The 19,601-nt window shown below is 34.6% G+C and overlaps 1 protein-coding gene across 4 annotated transcripts in view; it reads right to left on the bottom strand.

Annotated features, from left to right (window-relative positions):
* Window positions 1–19,601, bottom strand: part of Il1rapl2 (interleukin 1 receptor accessory protein like 2) — a 1,002,166-nt gene that overhangs the window by 928,694 nt on the left and 53,871 nt on the right. For all 4 annotated transcript variants that reach the window (XM_046420860.2, XM_046420861.2, XM_058571609.1 and 1 more), the window contains one exon: window positions 4,834–4,932. In XM_046420860.2, coding sequence (XP_046276816.1) covers window positions 4,834–4,915 — 82 coding nt within the window. In that variant the 5' untranslated portion in view covers window positions 4,916–4,932. The remainder of the gene's footprint in view (window positions 1–4,833; window positions 4,933–19,601) is intronic.

Here is a 19,601-nt window from a genome sequence, read left to right as displayed (position 1 = left end):
CTCCACAGCTAAACACAGTATGAATATACTTTCAGCAACAATACTTTTAGGCAGCAATTTAAAACAAAATGTCATCTGCATGTGAAAAATTCAAAGCAGGATATTTCACTTCCTTTTTAATTATATCACATTCTATTTCATAGGATAAGTATTTTTTTACACTTAGAAGTAGTTTGTGACTCTTTTCTAGCTTATGCCAGAAATGGCTCATATAACCTCTATTCTGCCTTTATGGTCTTCTTCCATTAGGTAACTGGAAATACTAAAGGTAACATATTTCTAGTGAGAAGAAAACTGTTGCCCACTCATCAAGGATAAGAAAATTCCATAGTACTATCAATGCATAATTCAAAGCTTCCAATAAATTTATTACCTGATTACATGGAATTAAGCAGTTCTATATAAATTGATCCAAAATTTATCTATAAGTACCCTCTGTGTACCAACAGGTCTTCACATCCTCCTTACTACTAGGAACTATTTTTTTAGCTGATTCAGATATTTTGGTAGCTTTGTAATGTTCTTCCCAATAGCAGATTACTGAGAGCCATTTGCTATGATCATCTTACAAATGAACTGACTACAAGTGACCCAATTTGATCTCAGAATTAAACATGCTCTCCCATAAAATTGATGTCTTTTTCCTCTTATATGGAGATACAATTTGGGACAGCTGAAGGCCAACAACTGTATAACAGCTCACATTTTTGTGTAGCAATAGCAGCAGTAGCAACAGAAGTCAAAAAGAAGCTAAGGGGAAAGCTTAATGCCCATATATAACCTTGGAACACAGTTTTTCAGCTTAAAAAGAAATACTTAATAGAAGATTTTGAGTGACTACTTCTTGATGGAGAGTAATTTCTCCCACCCATCATACTAAAATTACTTTCATATGCATGTGTCTTCTATTGGAAAAATAAATGAAAATTTCTGCAACTGATATTTTTCTAGATATTAGTCAATTTCCTGAAACAGATAATGAGAGCTTTAAGAAAACAATCTTTAATAGTAGACTTTATCTAGTCCTAAATTTAGAGAATGCAAATACTGATGGGCATTATGAGTATTCTGTGCCAACAACCTCACACTTGGCCAATCAACAACAGTCCTTAAAAGTACATGATGTGGATTTTGGCATGTTCTAATGCTTCCAGGTCCTACGTGCAGTCTCAGATCTATCTTTGCTATTTCCTGAGCCAGTAATGATGGCTGGTCTTGCTTAGTGTCAATGGGCATTACATTGAAACATAGTTTGCGTTGTCATTTCTGAAAATTGTACACTAGACAAAATCATTTCTAAAAATTGTACAATAGACAAAATCAGGTTTGTTTCAATATATGCCCTGAGGTGTTTTTTTTTAATTGTAGTTATAGATGGACAGAATGCCTTTATTTTATTTATTTTTATTTGGTACTTAGGATTGAATCCAGTGCCTCATGCATGCTAGCTCATGCATACTAGGCAAGTGCTCTGCCATTGAGCTACAGCCCCAGCTCCCCAGAGTAGATTTAAAATTGAACCTGTGAGGGAGGGTGTAACTCAGTGGGAGAGTGATTGCCTACATGCTTGAAGCCATGGGTTGGATCCCCAACACTGCAAAAAAGAAAGGGAAGGGAAGAGGAAAAAGAAGGAGAAAAGAAGGAAAAACTTGCATCTGTTAAGCTTTTTGCCTTGTTTGATAAGAAGAAAGTTTCATGTCTTGGTTCTTTGGTGCATAAGGAAGGCCCTTGGTATTCGCATTTGTAGGAATCCCTGTGAAAGGGATCCCTGTCTACAATGAACTGCATAGACATCATTATAACTGGCTTCACATCTGGCACTAAACAGTCATAAATGCTAATGAATAAAGGACACAATCATTCTTCATTTTTGACATGGGGGAAGGGAAGCAAAGGGAAAAATAGAAGCTCTGAGTTCCACAGGAGATTCCACGAAGAGCATCCATGTGAGCTTGAACCCAGATCTCTCTAATTAGAAAGGCAAAGGACCTCACAAACTACATGAAGCAAAACTTTGCACTGCAGATTTGCCAACACATTTTTTAAGAGAGAGAGAGAGAGAGAGAGAGAGAGAGAGAGAGAGAGAGAGAGAGAATTCTTTTTTAATATTTGTTTTTTTAGTTTTCAGCAGACACAACATCTTTGTTTGTACGTGGTGCTGAGGATCAAACCCGGGCTGTACGCATGCCAGGCAAGTGCGCTACCGCTTGAGCCACATCCCCAGCCCAAAAGTTTCTTAATATTCTTCAAAAGATAAGTCAATTCATATAGGGCTATTATAAATAAAGCACAAATAATTTAGTTTCAGAGGAAGAGGACTAGGATTAATCCCAGGGGCACTTTACTATTGAATTACATCTCCAGACTTTATATTATATTTTGAGAAAGGGTCTCACTAAGTTGCTCAGGTTGGTTTTGCACTTATGATCCTCCTGCCTAAGCCTCCTGAGTCATTGGTATTACAAGCATGTGCTACTGCACCCAGCTATTCTTTATTTTTGAGACAAAATTTTAAACATTCCACATAGGAGTGTGGTAATGTGATATTTCTCTTAATGTAATGTCCTTGCAATACTCTTGCCTCAGCCTCCCGAGTTACTTGGATTATAGGTGTGTACCATCATGCCTGGTTAAATAATTCTATTTTCTATATAAAGTAATGTTATTAACCAAAGTGTAGGGCTGGAGAGGAGGATTATGATGGGGGGTGGATAAACAGGAGGTAAGAGTCCAAAGAACAGCCCCTCCAATTTATATCAGCTCTGGGCAATTTAGGATGTCTTTTATTCATCCCTCACCCAGTTTTTTTTGTATTATGAAACAAAACCACACAGATAAGCACAAACCAAGGCCAATCTACTAGTCTTTTCTGCCTTTAATATATACAGCATAAACAGAAATAGGAAGACATAACAGGAAAAGACCAACTGTGCTTTCAAACCATTTCTACTTCCCAGACCTAAAGGAAGTTTTGTTTCAATATTGCAACTGCTATTGTCCTGGAGGGGGATGCAAAGGAATGGCATGCAGAGACTCAAAATTCAAACACGTCAACTTTAAATGGAATACTTTTTGGTATAATGATTCTTCAATAAAGCTGAATTCATTTGGCCACACTAAGAAAACAAAACAAAGATCCCCTACTAAGCCACAGCAAGTAAAAATAAAGGGGCAAATCATTAAAAAGTTGATCTCTGAATGATATCTGTGTATCAATTGCAACATTCCAGATATAGATATAAAGATATACATACACACACACACATATATCCACACATATATGTGTATATATTGTTAATTACCTCTCTTCTCTTAAATAATAAGCCAAGCTGTAAGACAGAATGCATAGATAGTACCTTGAGGGGTTTTTGTTTTTAGTTTGGATTTTTCTTGAATGAAACTTTTTAAATTGCTAACATAAAAAAAAAAATTCTAACAGATTTTTTTCCTTACAGACTCTGCTACAGACTTTATGACATATCCAGGTAAGGAAAATGGGATCTAGTCCAACAGGTTACATTTGCCAGTAAGTAATCTCTCCAAGTCTTATTTCAGTAACAATCAATCTGAACCAAGATTGAAAGTGAAAATGTGACATGAAAGGTAAAGGAAGGAAAGGCAGTCATGAATGATATGCCAAGTGGGAGAAATGATAGTTAAAATCTGACCCACAAATACAGCCAAAAAAGTCACAATAACACTAAAGTGATTTAAATACATAAGTCTATATACGTGGAGGAAAGCCAGTATATTGCCCTACCTTTACCATTCCAGAATGCTTTGGATTTCAATACTGTTTCTCCACTTTATAGACTGTGACCCACTTTCATGAGAGACATATTAACTGAAGAACACCACTATCTGTTAGATATTTCATTAGCAAGTATTCTTACCTCAGAAAACGAACATTAACCAAACACCAAGCCCCATCCAGCATTTATTGCTTTGAAAATTAAGCTTGTAGTTTATTGTCTACATTTTATACTTAATGAGAGAATAAAGCGCATACATTTAATTCTGAGAGATACCTGAATTAGAAGCCAATAGACAGCACCAGAATAATCTTTTGTTTCCACATAATATATTCCTCAATGCCTTTCTGGAATGACTACAGACAGAAAGTCAATTCTTAAAATGTCATGCATAGTTTGTAATTATAGTTAGAATATATAACGAAAAATGAAATATATATTTATGCATTTATATGTATAGCCATCCAAGTGTTATTAAACAATGATTAAGCTTTGATTTGGATATATACTGACTATAGCTAATCTCTTCATACAATCATGGCTGCCTGCCAGACCACCATGTTCTAGGAATAGATACTTCTTCTCAAGAAATTTTTCTTCAGGCAATTAGCTAATATTTTTGAACTTATAGCCTTTAAACCTCTGCCTGTTAGGGATTTGGTAGAAATATGAAGAACTAATGCTTTCTGATATTTGTCAAAAGTTTTCATTTAAATTATATTGCTGTACACTCAATTAGGAGGCAAAAGATATATATTTTAAAGGTTTCCTATCTTCTCATTTGTAAATGTTTGCTCCCAGGTGTTTATTCACTAGCGAATGTAACCAACTCTAAGTAGGCCTTTAACATTTCATTGTCCACTGAGAATATACTGGTCATTGAAGTGTAACAAAATTTCACTGGTCTCCCAACATTTTCTCAGTGGTAGGCTAAAACCTCATTTTTATTTTGGATACTTTCCAATATAGCTAGAATGCAAGTGCTTTGTCTAAAGATATCCCCAGTTAAAGGCACAGATGCCCTCTGAATGCTCACAAAACCTACACATTTTTGACCAAATAGAAGTTGCCAGCAACTTACCAGAATTTCTCTTTGATACCATCTTCAAATTTGTGCTGAATACAGAATAGACCACAAGGACCAAAATAAATGGTGGCTTCATTGTTCACTTTGTTGTGCCTGAAAAGTCAAAAGAAAAGGAAAAAAGGAGATGAGTTTAAACCAAATAACTTGTCCTCAACAACACACCATCTAAAGGTTGAGCATCCCTAATCTGAAAATCCCAAACCTAAAATGACATTAGGTATATAAAGGCTATGCACATTTGCATATCCAAAATCTGAAACACTTCTGGTCCAGGCATTTAGAGATTCTCAACTTTCTAATTTTACATTTCTCAAAGACACATTATAAAATAATGGTAATCTAGTGACATCTGGCTCCATTTTATGCAAATGAAAGAAAACTTGAAGGTTCATATTTAATCATATCAGAGTTCCGTACTAAAACTTCAATACTATGCATTAGATTTAGAATAAAATCCAAACTCTCCCCAGTAGACTTTCTCCCCAGTAGATGCAACTCCAAGCTGCATCTTTTTATCTTTTTTTCACAAGACTGTTCTTGTTGTCTATGACCCAAGTCACTATGGTCATTTTATTTGTCATTTCCTTCTCATGGCCTTTGTACTTTATCCTGCTTTTGGAGGTCTTTATGGAGTTAGTTCCTTAACATGCTACATGCCTCATTCTCACCAAAAGGCTTTTCCCAACTACCCAATCTTAACTCTGTTATTCTTTAGCTTACCTCTTTATTTATTTTATCCATAAGATTTATCAACACTTATAATCATTTTGTTTATGTAAAAGGAAGTGATTCTACTCAACTTTGACACTGGCATTTTTAAATGGACAGCACTATATCTTACATCATTGAGATGAAACTGTTACAAAACAAAAAAAAAATTATTGAAAAAAAAGTATGAAACAGAAGTGAGATATAATGATGTCTCCCCATCCTATAACAGGGAAACAACATTATCAGTAGGTATTTGGTAAAAAAAAAAATGAAAACTATTTTAACATTATTGTCCCCATTAAGATTTTTTTTAGCAAATTGGCTACCTATATGGTAGCTCATCTAGGGTCTTTTAATAATTAGAATATAAGCCCTGCAGTGGTATATTTGGCTCATCATAAACCCAAGATATAAAATAGCAAAGGGGTCTATGAGGGTGAAAGCATAGGATCTTTGAAATAATGAATAGAATAAAACCTGAAAGATAAGAATAGCCTTGAGATAATATTTTAAAGATCTAGAATTCTGTATGATGATTTCTTTTTTTTTCAATCATTGATTTGTTCCTAAAAGTACAAAACCTTACCCAGAATATAAGAGTAACAGGGTGATACTGAGTGCTGAGTGGGTTACTCTTTTCCCAGAAATGGCCTCAAAGATTTGCCTGATATCCCAAAATCAGAAAATTTCCAGAGATTGGTGTCTGAGGCCACCAGCTCAACAAACCAATGCAGCTAAATTCTTATCAATACCCACTCACGTCATCAATAAACAAAGAGGACTGGGAAGGAGAATGAGGTCACATTTTGATGTGGAAGACAGGCTTTTCCTTTCTCAATTGACCCTGTGCTTACCATCAGATATTCTGGACTTCTCCCAGCACCACTAGGGAAGGATAAAGAACCCTGGGGATGCATAGTGTGTTTGATATGGCCAAATGACAAGAGAGCCAGGACTAATCTTCACCTATTTCCAACACACAGCAAATTTCAATTTCTCAAGAGGAACTGGAGATGAATTTGGCATCCAAAAGTCCAAGTTAGACTAGATAGATAGATCATTCTTGTGGGATGCTTTGCAACATGGGGAACATAAAGGTATACAAGAGGAAAGTGACATGAAAGCACAAGCTAAACATCTAACTGAATATGTAATCAAAATTTACAAGGGTTGCCAGGTATGGCAATGCATGCCTATAATCCCAGCGGCTTGAGGTGGAGGATCACAAAATCAAAGCCAGCATCAGCAACTTATCAAGGCCCTAAGCAATTTAGTGAGATCCCATCTCCAAATAAAAAATAAAAATAAAAGGGCTGGGAATGTGGCTCAGTGGTTAAGCACCCTGGGTTTAATCCCTAGTACTAAAAAAAAAAAAAAGCAAGGGTCTTCCAATGCCCAAAGGACATACTTGGGGACCTTTTCATTAGCAGGTATTACAAGAAGTACCTATTTATATAGTGCCTATAGACAGCTAAAAGAGCAATTATGACCAACCAAAGACACAGAGTGATAAATGTCTTGTCTTTTCTCTATATCTCCTCCCCAGCAATCCTCCTCCCAAGACAATAATACAAAAGGCACAGGTAAAAGAGGAAGAAGAAGGGGGTGAATGAAAGCCTACCAGGTACCCCCAAACTCCTAGACTAGAGCCATGTCTCATCTGTTTGAAGAAAAACAGATGATATTTGAATCAGGTAAGAGTTTGAAGTTAGTAAAGACAAAATCAAAATGAGACTCTTAAAATATCTAAAAGCATTTGAAAAGTTATAGAATCAGACTTAAATGTTTATCATTATCCTTTGTTTCCCAGTGAGAAAAAATAGGTAAGTGGTAATTAGTGGCGGGGGGGGGGTGCAATTTCATGTTCATACTCCAATAAGTTGAAACACTTCACAATAAAGTTTCTTTTACTAGCCTTTGTCACTCCTTGCCCTTTATAATGTAAGCTTTACAAGGGCAGCCATTTAGTCATTAACTATTGAATCTTTAGCACAGTCTGAAACATAATTGATAATAAATGCTTAATGAATTAAAGAACAGGACCAACATATATTACATTATATCAAGTGAAAAGTTCAAGTAATACAAATGAATGGAAATTTTTAGTGTTTTCTTTTTAAATTATTCATTTATTTGAAAGAGAACACACTTTATCTAATACATAATTCTCCAAATCTGAGCTGTGTCTTGTCACCTGTTGTCATGAACACTGTTGGTTCCCTAATGCATGTCCTCTTGGCTCACCCTAAAATTATCCCAGAAGTCTTCTTATGTTTCTTTGCCAGAAGGAACTTTCTATCTGCAAAAACAGCTTATCTAGCATAAGGGGTAGAATGGAAGTGCCATATTATTAACATGTCATGAATGATTCTTAGTCAATTATAGAAGTTGGTGAATGAATACTCCAGCTCACTCAACCCTTGGTATGTTCCAGTAGGATTGAGTACAACCTGCTCCTTAAAAACCCTTTATTTGCACTTCCTTCCTTCCAGTCTGACTGTGCCACTCATCATCTTCCAAATAAACTATCCACATCCAAATCTTTGACTCATGGGGCTGGGGTTGTGGCTCAGTGGTAGAACACTTGCCTGGCATGTATGAGGCACTGGGTTCGATTCTCAGTGCCCCATATAAATAAATGAATAAAATAAAGGTTCATCAACAACTAAAAATTACATATATTAAAAAAAATCCTTGTCTCAGAGTCTGCTTTTTGGCAAATCCAAATCAAAACTCTGAAAAAAACAAGTACTTCACACAATTCTTTATTTTCCATAGACCTTATCTACCAAATTTCCAGCTCAGAAGATTATGTATACTTCAATCCAAAGTACCTCTGTTCTTCTCTAACCCTACCACTTATTGTGAATTAGCATCTACATATCAGAGAAAACATTTGGCCTTTGATTTTTGGGATTGGCTTATTTCACTAAGCATGATAGTCTTCAGTTCCACCCATTTACCAGCAAATGCCATAAATTCATTCTTCTTTATTGTGTATTGAAGGGCAAGGTGGGGAATGGGAATAGCAATGATAGTAGAATAAATCATACATTACTATCCTATGTGCATATATAATTACAGGACAAATATAATTCTACATCATGTCCAACCAGAAGAATGAGAATTTTATACTCCAAATATGTATAATATGTCAAAAATACATTCTACTATCATGTATAATGAATTAGAACAAATAAAAAAGAAAAAAAGATATATACACACTCTATAGACTTTTGAAAGAAGGCTTATTACTCAAACTTTTCCTAAAGTACATGCTCATACTAAATTGTATTTACCCAGTGATTAGTATGTGATCATTTTCAGTTATAATACAAGCTACACTTAATAGCTGATATTCACAGATATAACATATTAGAAAATAATAGAACCAGAAATATCTCTACCTTTTTATATAACTGACCCTCCCTATTCCTTGCAAAATAAAATATTTAATGTTTGACATTGACTACAGGAATCATCATTGAAACTGAATAAGTTAATCACAGAATTATTTAATTATCACTTAAGATCAGTGGCAATTAGAAAACCTGGCCATATGAACTTTTTAAGTCCATATATTTATCCATCTCATTTCCATAGGTGAGTCAATTAATTCAACAAATTTTGCTGAACTGTATTTTATGATAATAATATAATTTGGTGATTATTTTGTTTGTGCTCAATACTGTGGTAAACCAATATATGGCAATATATCCTCTCAACAATCTTAGGAGTTGTTATTAGCCCTACTATTCTTTTTGAGGAACTGACACTTGTGACTTACCAAGGTCATGAGTTAGTAAACTATAGAAAAAAGCATTTGACTCTAGGTCTGTATGACTACAAAGTCTAATCACTCAACCACAACTAAATTATTTTTCCCTAGAATTTAGATGCTATAGGAGTCATGAGCCAAGTCTGACATTATAAAATGTAGCTCCTTGCCTACAAGGAGCTATGACCCAACTGCAGAGATGTGTGCTTAGTGGAATGCTTATTCAAATGTAAGACAATGAAGAACAACCTGCATATGTTAAATGGTAAGGGAATATAAAATAGTGTTTTGTAGCATGTTCAATAGATGATTCAGATTTCCCATTGAAAGAGAAAATCTGCTAAACTGTCAATTCACTCAAAGAGAAAGGCCAACGTAATCAATCTCCTAGCAGTGTTCATCTGCAACAGCAGTCAGCCTGCAATATCATCATTGATCAAGGAATGTCTCAGGACTGTGACCACTGGGCTCCTAACATACGGTTGTACACATCTGTTTAAATACTAAAAGTGTCAGAATCAGCTAAAGCTATCCCCTGGAAATCTTACACTGAAATTTAGGTTTATTACATTATAACTTTTCCTCTTGGTGGTTTTACAACCAACTTGCTGTTGTGTGAATAAAATGTACAGGACCATGTATAATACCTACTATGATGGCAATTATGCTGCAACTCAATTACTTCAAAATTACCTTTTTCCCAAATAGTCTTCCCCCCTACCATAGTTATAAATATGCAATGCTTCTTACTCCTGAAGTTCATATTCCCTAGAGAGCTTTGTGTATACTAATTCCCTAGGGTTAGTATGCAAAAATCCCCAAAGACCACATGAGGAATTAAAAAGAATGAAGATGCTAGGACAATGGCTAATGAGGGCATTAGTATTCCTCTCCTTAGAGTACCAAAATCTGATATAAGTAGTGCCATCTTGACTAGAGCTTTTAAAACTGTAATTGGACTAAATATTTTGACAGATAATTGTAATGATGATGTTATGCTTGAATGACTTTCAAGTATAGTTTGCAAATTACCTTCCACATTTTACTTTCTTCCTCCCTTAAAGTGCCAGGTATATAGGATTTCTGATTTATGCTAATTTTGTATTTGTATGGCAAATTCTTGACTATAGAAACCAAAACAAATTTAATTTATGGATATATTTTAACACACCAGCCCTGACTAAAAGTATCAGCTGGTTGCAGAGAGCACATAATTATTTCTTGTTACATTCTTGCCATCAGAGAAAATTTTGGCATTTTTACAATACTTTCCAATCACACACACACATGCACACACACACACACACACACACACCCCACACACACAGTATCACATACATACTTGAGGATCACATACACAGAGGATTTATGTAGTTAATACATATTTATCTCAACCTCATATCTTCTAATTCAACATTCATCTGAATGAAGTCCGGTATTCACAAAGAGACGGTCTTAAGTTCCTATTATATCTTCAATCAGAAAATAAAGATGCAATAATATTAATGAGACTCTTTCTACAAAGTAAGGAAAGCTGGTTCTCAATAAGACTAAAATATGGAAAGCATATCAGGAGTTATTTAGTCCGCTTTCAACCAATCAAGAAACCTTTTTTTGTTTATATTATCCCAATAGCCATCCGTTCTAGATGTACTTCACATTATTTGAAAACAACTATGTGAAGTGAAAGCTCACTCTCTTGATAGCTCTCATTAGAATCAAGGTAGAAAAACACAGGGAGAATGATGCTAGCAGAACCAGAGATACAGAAGCAGGGAAAGAGAGAGGGAGAGAGGTAGCATTATATATATATATATATATATATATATATATATAAAATATTTTATATAATGTATACATATGTGTATACATATACATGTGTGTACATATACATGAATATATGTGTATACACACATGCATACACACATATATATACACATATATATGAGAGAGAAAGAGGAAGAGATGGTTACAAAAAATAAACACAAGAGAAACAGGAATCTATGGAGAAGCATAGAAAGAAAAAAAAACAGAAATAAAAACACAAAACGTTGACTTCCAGAAAGATGAGGAAACGACATAATGAGAATGAAAGAAAAACTACTGAAAGATAGAAGAAAGGACAGAGAAAAGAAAAGAAGATGCAAACATAGAGGGAAAACAATAGTATAAGCAACCACAGAAATATATCCTGTTAGGATATAACCAAAGTGTTATATATGACAGGGTCAGATTTTTCAAGGTTGTTCCTGTCATCAAACCTAGAACTAGTGGGTTTAAGGTCTTACAATTTGTTTAGACAAAAGTCAATCATTATTCATTTTGATATGGTGTTTAAATTCTTTATCATCCAGCACTTTCTTCCATCAATAAAAGTGTCTACTTTTCTCAAAATGTAACCTATGTGTTCATATACAGTTTATGGCATTTTAAATTGGTATAACAGATTGGAAGGAAGTTTAAAGTGCTCAAGAATTTCTTTTCTATGAATCTATACTACAGACATCCAAAAGCATATGCATAGAAATATGTAAATGTACAAAGAGTCAATGCAGTACATGTTGTAACAGTAAAAATCTGGTAACAAACTAAACATCTTTTCATGGGGTTAGGGAAGAACATCCATATTTTACAATACTATACAGCCATTAAAAAGACTGAGGTAGAGAGCTGAGGTTGTGGCTCAGTGGTACAGGGCTTGCCTCACATGTGTGAGGCACTGGTTTGGATTCTCAGCACCACATATAAATAAAAAAACAACTAAAAATATTTTTTAAAGACTGAGGTAGAGAAGTATATGTAGATATGGATAAATCTATAAGATATATGAAAGGATTATGATCCCATATATAATAGGGAAATCTGTGAATGGATGTGTGTATATAAATTTATAGAAAAAGATTATAAATATTTAATACTTTAAAGCCCAAGATTGAATGGTAATTTTTGTTTTTTCCTCAATAGATTCATGGTAATCATTAATTTGGTTTTCCAAATATTTATGACTCTTATAGCATTCTTAAACTCCAAAAATGAATCAGCTAAAAGAGAAATCAGGAAAGCTATCCCATTCACAATAGCCTCAAAAAAAATTGAGGGCTGGGGATATAGCTCAGTTGGTAGAGTGCTTATCTCACATGCACAAGGCCCTGGGTTTGATCCCAGCACAATAAATAAATAAATACTTGAGAATCGATCTAACAAAAGAGATTAAGGACCTCTATAATGAAGACTACAGAACACTAAAGAAACAAATTTAAGAAGACCTTAGAAGATGGAAAGACAACCATGTAATTGGATAGGTAGAATTTAGTTTTGTAAAAATGGCCATATTACCAAAAGCACTATACAGATTCAATGCAATGTCTGTTAAAATTCCAATAATGTTCTTCGTGGAAATAGAAAAAGTACTCATGAAATTCATTTGGAAAAACAAGAGATGCAGAATAGCCAAAATAATCCTTAGCGAGAAAAGTGGAGCAGGAGGCATCACAATACCAGAAATTAAATTATACTACAGAGGTATAGTAATAAAAACAGCATGATATTGCACAAAAACAAACATGAATACCAATGGAATAGAAGGCATAGGGACAAACCCACATAAATACAGTTATCTCATACTACACAAAGGTGCCAAAAATATACATTGGAGAAAAGATAGCCTCCTCAACAAATGATGCTAGGAAAACTGGAAATCCATATGTAGTAAAATGAAATTTAGCCACTGTCTCTCACCCTGCACAAAATTCAACTCAAAGTGGATCTAAGACCTAGGAATTAGACTTGGAACCCTGCACTTGCTAAAAGAAAATGTAGTCCCAACACTTCAATGTATCAGCTCAAGAACTTACTTCCTTAACAAGATTTATAAAGCACAAGAAGTAAAATCAAAAGTCAATACATGTGATTGCATCAAAATAAAAATCTTCACAGCAAAGGAAACAATCAAGAACATGAAGAAAGAGCCTACAGAATGGGAGAAAATCTTTGCACTCTGTACCTCAGATAGAGCATTCATCTCCAGGATATATAAAGAACTCAAAAAACTTAACACCAAAAAAACAAATAACCCAATCAATAAATGGGTAAAGAAAAAAAATAGATGGGTAAAGGAACTGAACAGACACATCACAGAAGAAATAGAATTGACCAACAAATATACGAAAAACTGTTCAACATCTCTAACAATTAGAGAAATACAAATTAAAACTACACTGAGATTTCATCTCACTCCAGTCAGAGTATCTATCATGTCAAGTATATAAGTAACAATAAATGTTGGTGAGGATGTGGGGGAAAAGGTACCCTTACACATTTTTGTTAGAACTACAAACTGGTGCAACCACTCTGGAAAGCAGTATGGAGATTCCTAAGAAATATAGGAATAGAACCACAATTTGACCCAATCATCCCACTACTTGATTATACCCAAAGCCCTTAAAATCAGCATACTACAGTGATGCAGCCACATCAATGTTTATAGCAGCAAAATTCACAGTAGCTAAGCCATGGAGTAGCCTAGATGCACTTCAACAGATGAATACAAAAAGAAAGTGTGGTATATATACACAATGGGATATAAATCAGCCATAAAAAAGAATGACTTTATGCATCTACCTGTAAATGGATGGATCTGGAGACTATCATGCTAAATGAAATAAGTCAATTCCAAAAACCAAGGCCAAATGTTCTCTCTGGTATGTGGAAGCTAACTCACAATAAGGGGGAGATATAAGTTCAGTGGATTAGACAAAGGGAACAAAGGGAAAGGAGAGGGAATAGGAAAAGGAAAGACAGTAGAATCAATCTGACATAACTTTTCTATGTACATATGTATCACAGTGAATCTCACCATTGTGCATATCCACAAGAAATTATTTAAAAAAAAATACCTATGGGTAAATGGCAAGAGGACAGATATAAGGAGGCAAGAGATGATAGGAAAGGAGAAGGAGAAGTACTACAAACTCAATTAGAACAAGACAAATTCCATGCTTGTATAATTACATCAAAATGGATTCCACTGTCATGTATAACTAAAAAGAACCAATAAATTTATGACTCTTTGACTTTAGAAACAGATTGTATTTCCTGACCGCATTATGACTGGAGGAGACATGCAACTGGTTCTAGCTAATTACTTGTAAGCAAAAGTCACCACTTACAGTTATGTATCACTTCCAAGTCAGAACATTATTTGTTAGTTAGTGTTATGACTTTCACAGTCATCTTTATGCCATGATGACTAGTAATGTTTAAAATGATGATTTATGTCACCTTGGATTGCAGAATGAAGATTCATGGAGCAGAGATTCTAGCCAACATGTTACATAAATGATAAAATAAAACATTTGATATTACAAATGCCAAGGGTTAGAGATTGTTACAATAGCATAATCTAAATTATCCTGATACAGCTTAAAAGTTTTAAATTCACATTGAGATTAATATTACACTTTCTGAGCCAGGTGTGGTAACACATGCCTGTAATCCCAGTGACTCTAGAGGCTGAGGCAGAAAAATTGCAAGTTTGAGACCGGCCTCAGCAACTTAGTGAGGTCCTAAGCAATTTAGTGAGATATTGCCTCAAAAAAATTAAAAAGGGCTGGGGCTGTAGCTCAGTGGTAAAGTGCCCCCGAGTTTAATCCCCAGTAGCCCAGTAGAGAGAGAGAAAGAGAGAGGGAGAGAGAGAGAGAGAGAGAGAGAGAAATATTATACTTTTAGTGTATTATTATAAAATTAACATGATACCTAGAATAACAAATAATATTACTTACTTAAAGAATGCAAAATGCAAAGATACTATTATGTGCCATGATCCAGATTCAATACAAGTATTTAAATATAATTGTCAGGCATACCTCATTTTATTGCACTCTATTGTGATTTGCAAATATTGCTTTTTTTAAGAATTGATAGTTTGTGGCAATCCAGCACTGAGCAACTCTATCACTGCCATTTTCCCAATAGCATGTGCTCACTTTGTGTCTCTGCATCACCCTTTTTTAATTTCCCTGTATTTCAAACATTTTCATTATTATTCTGTAAGTTATGGTGATTTGTAATTAGTGTTTTGTTGTTGTTGTTGTTGTTTTGTTTTGTTTTTTGGGTTTTTTTTTTTTTTTTTGTACCAGGGATTGAACTCAGGGCCACTCGACCACTGAGCCACATCCAAATCCCCAGTCCTAGTTTGTATTTTATTTAGAGACAGGTTCTCAGTGAGTTTCTTAGTGCCTCACTGTTGCTGAAGCTGACTCTGAACTGCAGATCTTCTTGCCTTAGGTGCCCAAGCTGATGGGGGCATGCACCATGCCCAGCTTGATTAGTGGTCTTTGATGTTACTATTATAATTAATTTGTAACTCCACGAACTGTACCTATATAAGAGAATTATTGAAAAATTATTGCAATTGAAAAATGTTCAGACTTCTCCAAAAGCAGCTATTACCCAGTCTTCCTGTCTAGGGCCTCTCTATGCCCTAGATACAACCATATTGAAAATAGGCCAGTTGATAACCCTACAATGGCCTCTGTTAAAGTCAAAGGAAGAGTCCCATGTCTCGTACTTTAAATAAAAAGCCAAAAGGTAGGCCTCTTGCACCAAATATCCAAGTCATGAGTGCAAAGAAAAACTTGTTGAAGGAAACAAAAAGCAAGACTCCAGTAAACCCATGAATGATAAGAAAGTGAAACAGCCTTACTGCTTATATGGAGAATGTTTCCATGGTCTAGCTAGAACATCAAACTAATCACAACATTCCCATAAGCCTAAACCTAATACAGAGCAAAACCCTAATTCTCTTCAATTCTATGAAGATTTAGAAAAGTGAGAAAGCAACCAACAAAATATTTGAAGCTACAGGAATCTAGTTCATGACATTTAAGGAAAGAAACTGTCTCCATAACCTAAGAGAGCAAAGTGAAGCAGTAAGTGCTAATGTGGAAGCTGCAGCAAATTATCCAGGAGATCTAGCTAAGATCATGGATGAAGGTGGCTATACTAAATAACAGATTTCCAAAATGGTTAAAACAGTCTTTCAGAGGCTGGGACTGTTGCTCAGCAGTAGAGTGCTTGCCTAGCATGTGCCAGGCACTGGGTTCGATCCTCAGCACCACATAAAAATAAATAAAATAAAAGTATTGTGTCCAAATACAACTACAAAAAATATATTTTTAAAAACAGCCTTACGTTAGAAGATGATGACATCTAAAACTTTGATATAGTCAATGACTAGCTTCAAAGGACAGCTTGACTCTTGTTTAGGGCCAATGCAGCTGTGAACTCTAAGTTGAATCCATTTCTCATTGACTATTGTGAAAATCCTAGAGTCCCTATGAATTATACTAAATATACTCTGCCTGTGCTCTATTAATGGAACAACAAAGCCTGAATGATAGCATATGTTTTGATAGCATGGTGTACTGAATATTTTAAGCTCACTATGGAGATCTAATGCTCAGGAAAAGTAAAAGATTATTTTCAAGATAGTACTGCTAATTGACAAAGTATCTGGTTACCTGAGGGGTCTGATGTAGATGTGCAATGAGACTAATGGTGTTTTCATGCCTGCAAATACAACATCCATTCTGCAAGCCATGTATCAAGAAGTAATTTCAAATTTCATATCTTCTTATTTAAGAAATACATTTCATAGGCTATAGTTGACATAGAAAGCAATTCCTCTGATCTACCTGGGCAAAGAAAATTGAAAACCTTTTAGAAAGGATTCACCATAACAGATGCCTAAAGCATTTGTGATCCATGGAAAGAGTTCAAAATATCAACATTTATAGGAGATTGGAAAAGTTGACTTTAACCTTCATGGATCACTTTGAGGGATTCAAGACTTCAGTGGAAAAACTGCACATTTGGTGGAAATAGCAAAAGTACTAAAATTAAAAGTGCACCCTAAAGAAGTGACTGAATTGCTGCAATCTCATGATAAATAATGAAAGAGGAATTGCTTCTTATGAATGAACAAAGGAAGTGGTTCCTTAAGATCGAGTCTACTCCTGGTATAGATGCTGTGAACATTGTTGAAATGAAAACAAATGATTTAGAAAATTATATAAGATTAGTTGATAGAACAGTGGCATATTTTGAGATGATTGACTCCAATTTTGAAAGTTCTACAACGGGTAAAGTGCCATCATACAGCATCTACTACTACAGTGGATGCGGTAGATGCAGAAAACATCATTGTTGTCTTATTTTAAAAAATTGCCACTAGACACTCTGACTTTCAGCAACCATGACCCTGATCAGTCAAGTAGCTATCAACACTGAAGCAAGATCCTCCACCAGTGAAAGGATCAAGACTTGCTAAAGGATCAATGATTATTAGCATTTTTAGCAATAAATTATTTTCATAATGTTATAGTATTTTATGCCTTTATTTTATTTATCTTTATGTTATGCTGAGGATCAAATTAAGTGCCTCACACATGCTAGGCAAGCACTATACCACTGAGTTAAAACTACAGCCCCAAGTATTTTTAACTAAGGTTATATAAATTCCTCTTTAGACATGATGCTGTTCCATACTTAAAACAGTACAGTATAAATATGTAAACACTGGGAAAGCAAAAAATTTCTATGACTCGCTTTATTGTGATATTCTTTTTCTTGCAGTGGTCTAGAACTTAACCTGCAATATATACATGGCATGTATGTATTTCCAGGGCAGTGTTTTTTTTTTTTTTAAATCCCCAGAACCACTGACCAGAACACAGTAGTACACAATCAATTCTTCTTGAATGTGGAATGAATTCAATGATTTTTACCCTAAATCTGTAGTTTTTGTAACAATTCCTATGAAATACATTTATGTTAGTTTTAGTCTATCATTTCAAATCATTCTAAATCAAGACTGCCTCAAGTAATGAGGCTTTTGTGAATTTTTTTTACTTTTCCCATTATATAAGTTTGCTTTCTCTACTTACAATCAAGTGGATATTTAAAAATTCTTAATAAGATGGGACATAGAATAGAAACCTGTGGACTACCATTATAGAACTCTCTATACATTGGCATTAATCCATTAATCTGGGTGACCAACTAGGTATAAATCATTTAACTACACTAGAATCCATTTAAGCAGCCTATACCAGAACATCCTGTCATGAGTGGTATTGTGTTTGATACACTTGGCTTTCACATTAATATATCAGACTAATAATTCTAACAAAAGTAAACAACAGGTTTTTTAAGCCTAACTTGCTCCTAAGATCCATTAATTTATGAATTTAATGTATTGTGTGCCTACAATGGAGATACAAATGGGAGCAAGATAAATGTTATATCCAACTTTTATATTATCACAGTCTGTTTAACAGGCAATAACAATAAAGCATTTTAAATGTAATAAAAAGAAAATACAGAGTTTGAGATCAGAAAAGACAGAAATTAAGCTCATGTTTATTAGTAACAGAAGACTTTGTGGAGAAACTGATTTCTAAGTTAAAATCTAAAGCATGATAGGAAATATTATCCCCCAAAGAGGCAATAATATGGACAGTGGCCTATAATTGAAGGTGCATGACACATTTACTAAAGTAAAATGAGTTTAATATGGCAAAATATGGATTTCTGGTTAAGACTAGAGAAAGCTGATGCTGGAGAGGTAAGCAGGGGTCAGAACATGTAGAGATTGAGTTGCTTAGTTTACCTAAGCATGGATATTCAGTGGGAAATTAGAGATGATGATTGGAGTTAAGGAAAGAGACTCAGAATATATACTCATTAGTCTTTTTTTTAATATTTATTTTTTAGTTGTAGTTGGGCACAATATTTTTAGTTTATTTATTTTTATGTGGTGCTGAGGATTGAACCCAGGGCCTCACACATGCTAGGCGAGTGTTCTGTCACTGAGCCTCAACCCCAGCCCCTACACTCATTAGTCTTAAGCATAGAAATGATATTTAAAATTTACAGGCATAGTTGAATTGCAAATGATAGAGACAAAATAAGAAATGTCAAAGGATACAGGCCTAAGAAACAGAAGCATTTAAGAGATGGGCAGGTATAAAAATATACATTGAAAAAAAGATAGCCTTTATCACTTAATGGTGCTAGTAAAACTAGATGTCCATCTGTGAAAAAAATAGCACTAGATCCCTATCTCTCATCCTTAACAAAAGCCCAATGAAAGTGGATCAAAGACCTAGAAATTAGACCAGAAACTTTTTGTGCAAGAAGCAAAGATGAGGTCAACACTCTAACACATTAGTACAGACACTGACCTCCTTTACAAGACAACTAAAGCTCAAGA

Source organism: Marmota monax, unplaced genomic scaffold (genome assembly GCF_021218885.2).
Source record: "Marmota monax isolate L192 unplaced genomic scaffold, Marmota_monax_Labrador192_F-V1.1 WCK01_AAM20220418_F8-fsc00050, whole genome shotgun sequence".
Classification (NCBI taxonomy): domain Eukaryota; kingdom Metazoa; phylum Chordata; class Mammalia; order Rodentia; family Sciuridae; genus Marmota; species Marmota monax.
This window is presented reverse-complemented; position numbering and strand designations above follow the sequence as displayed.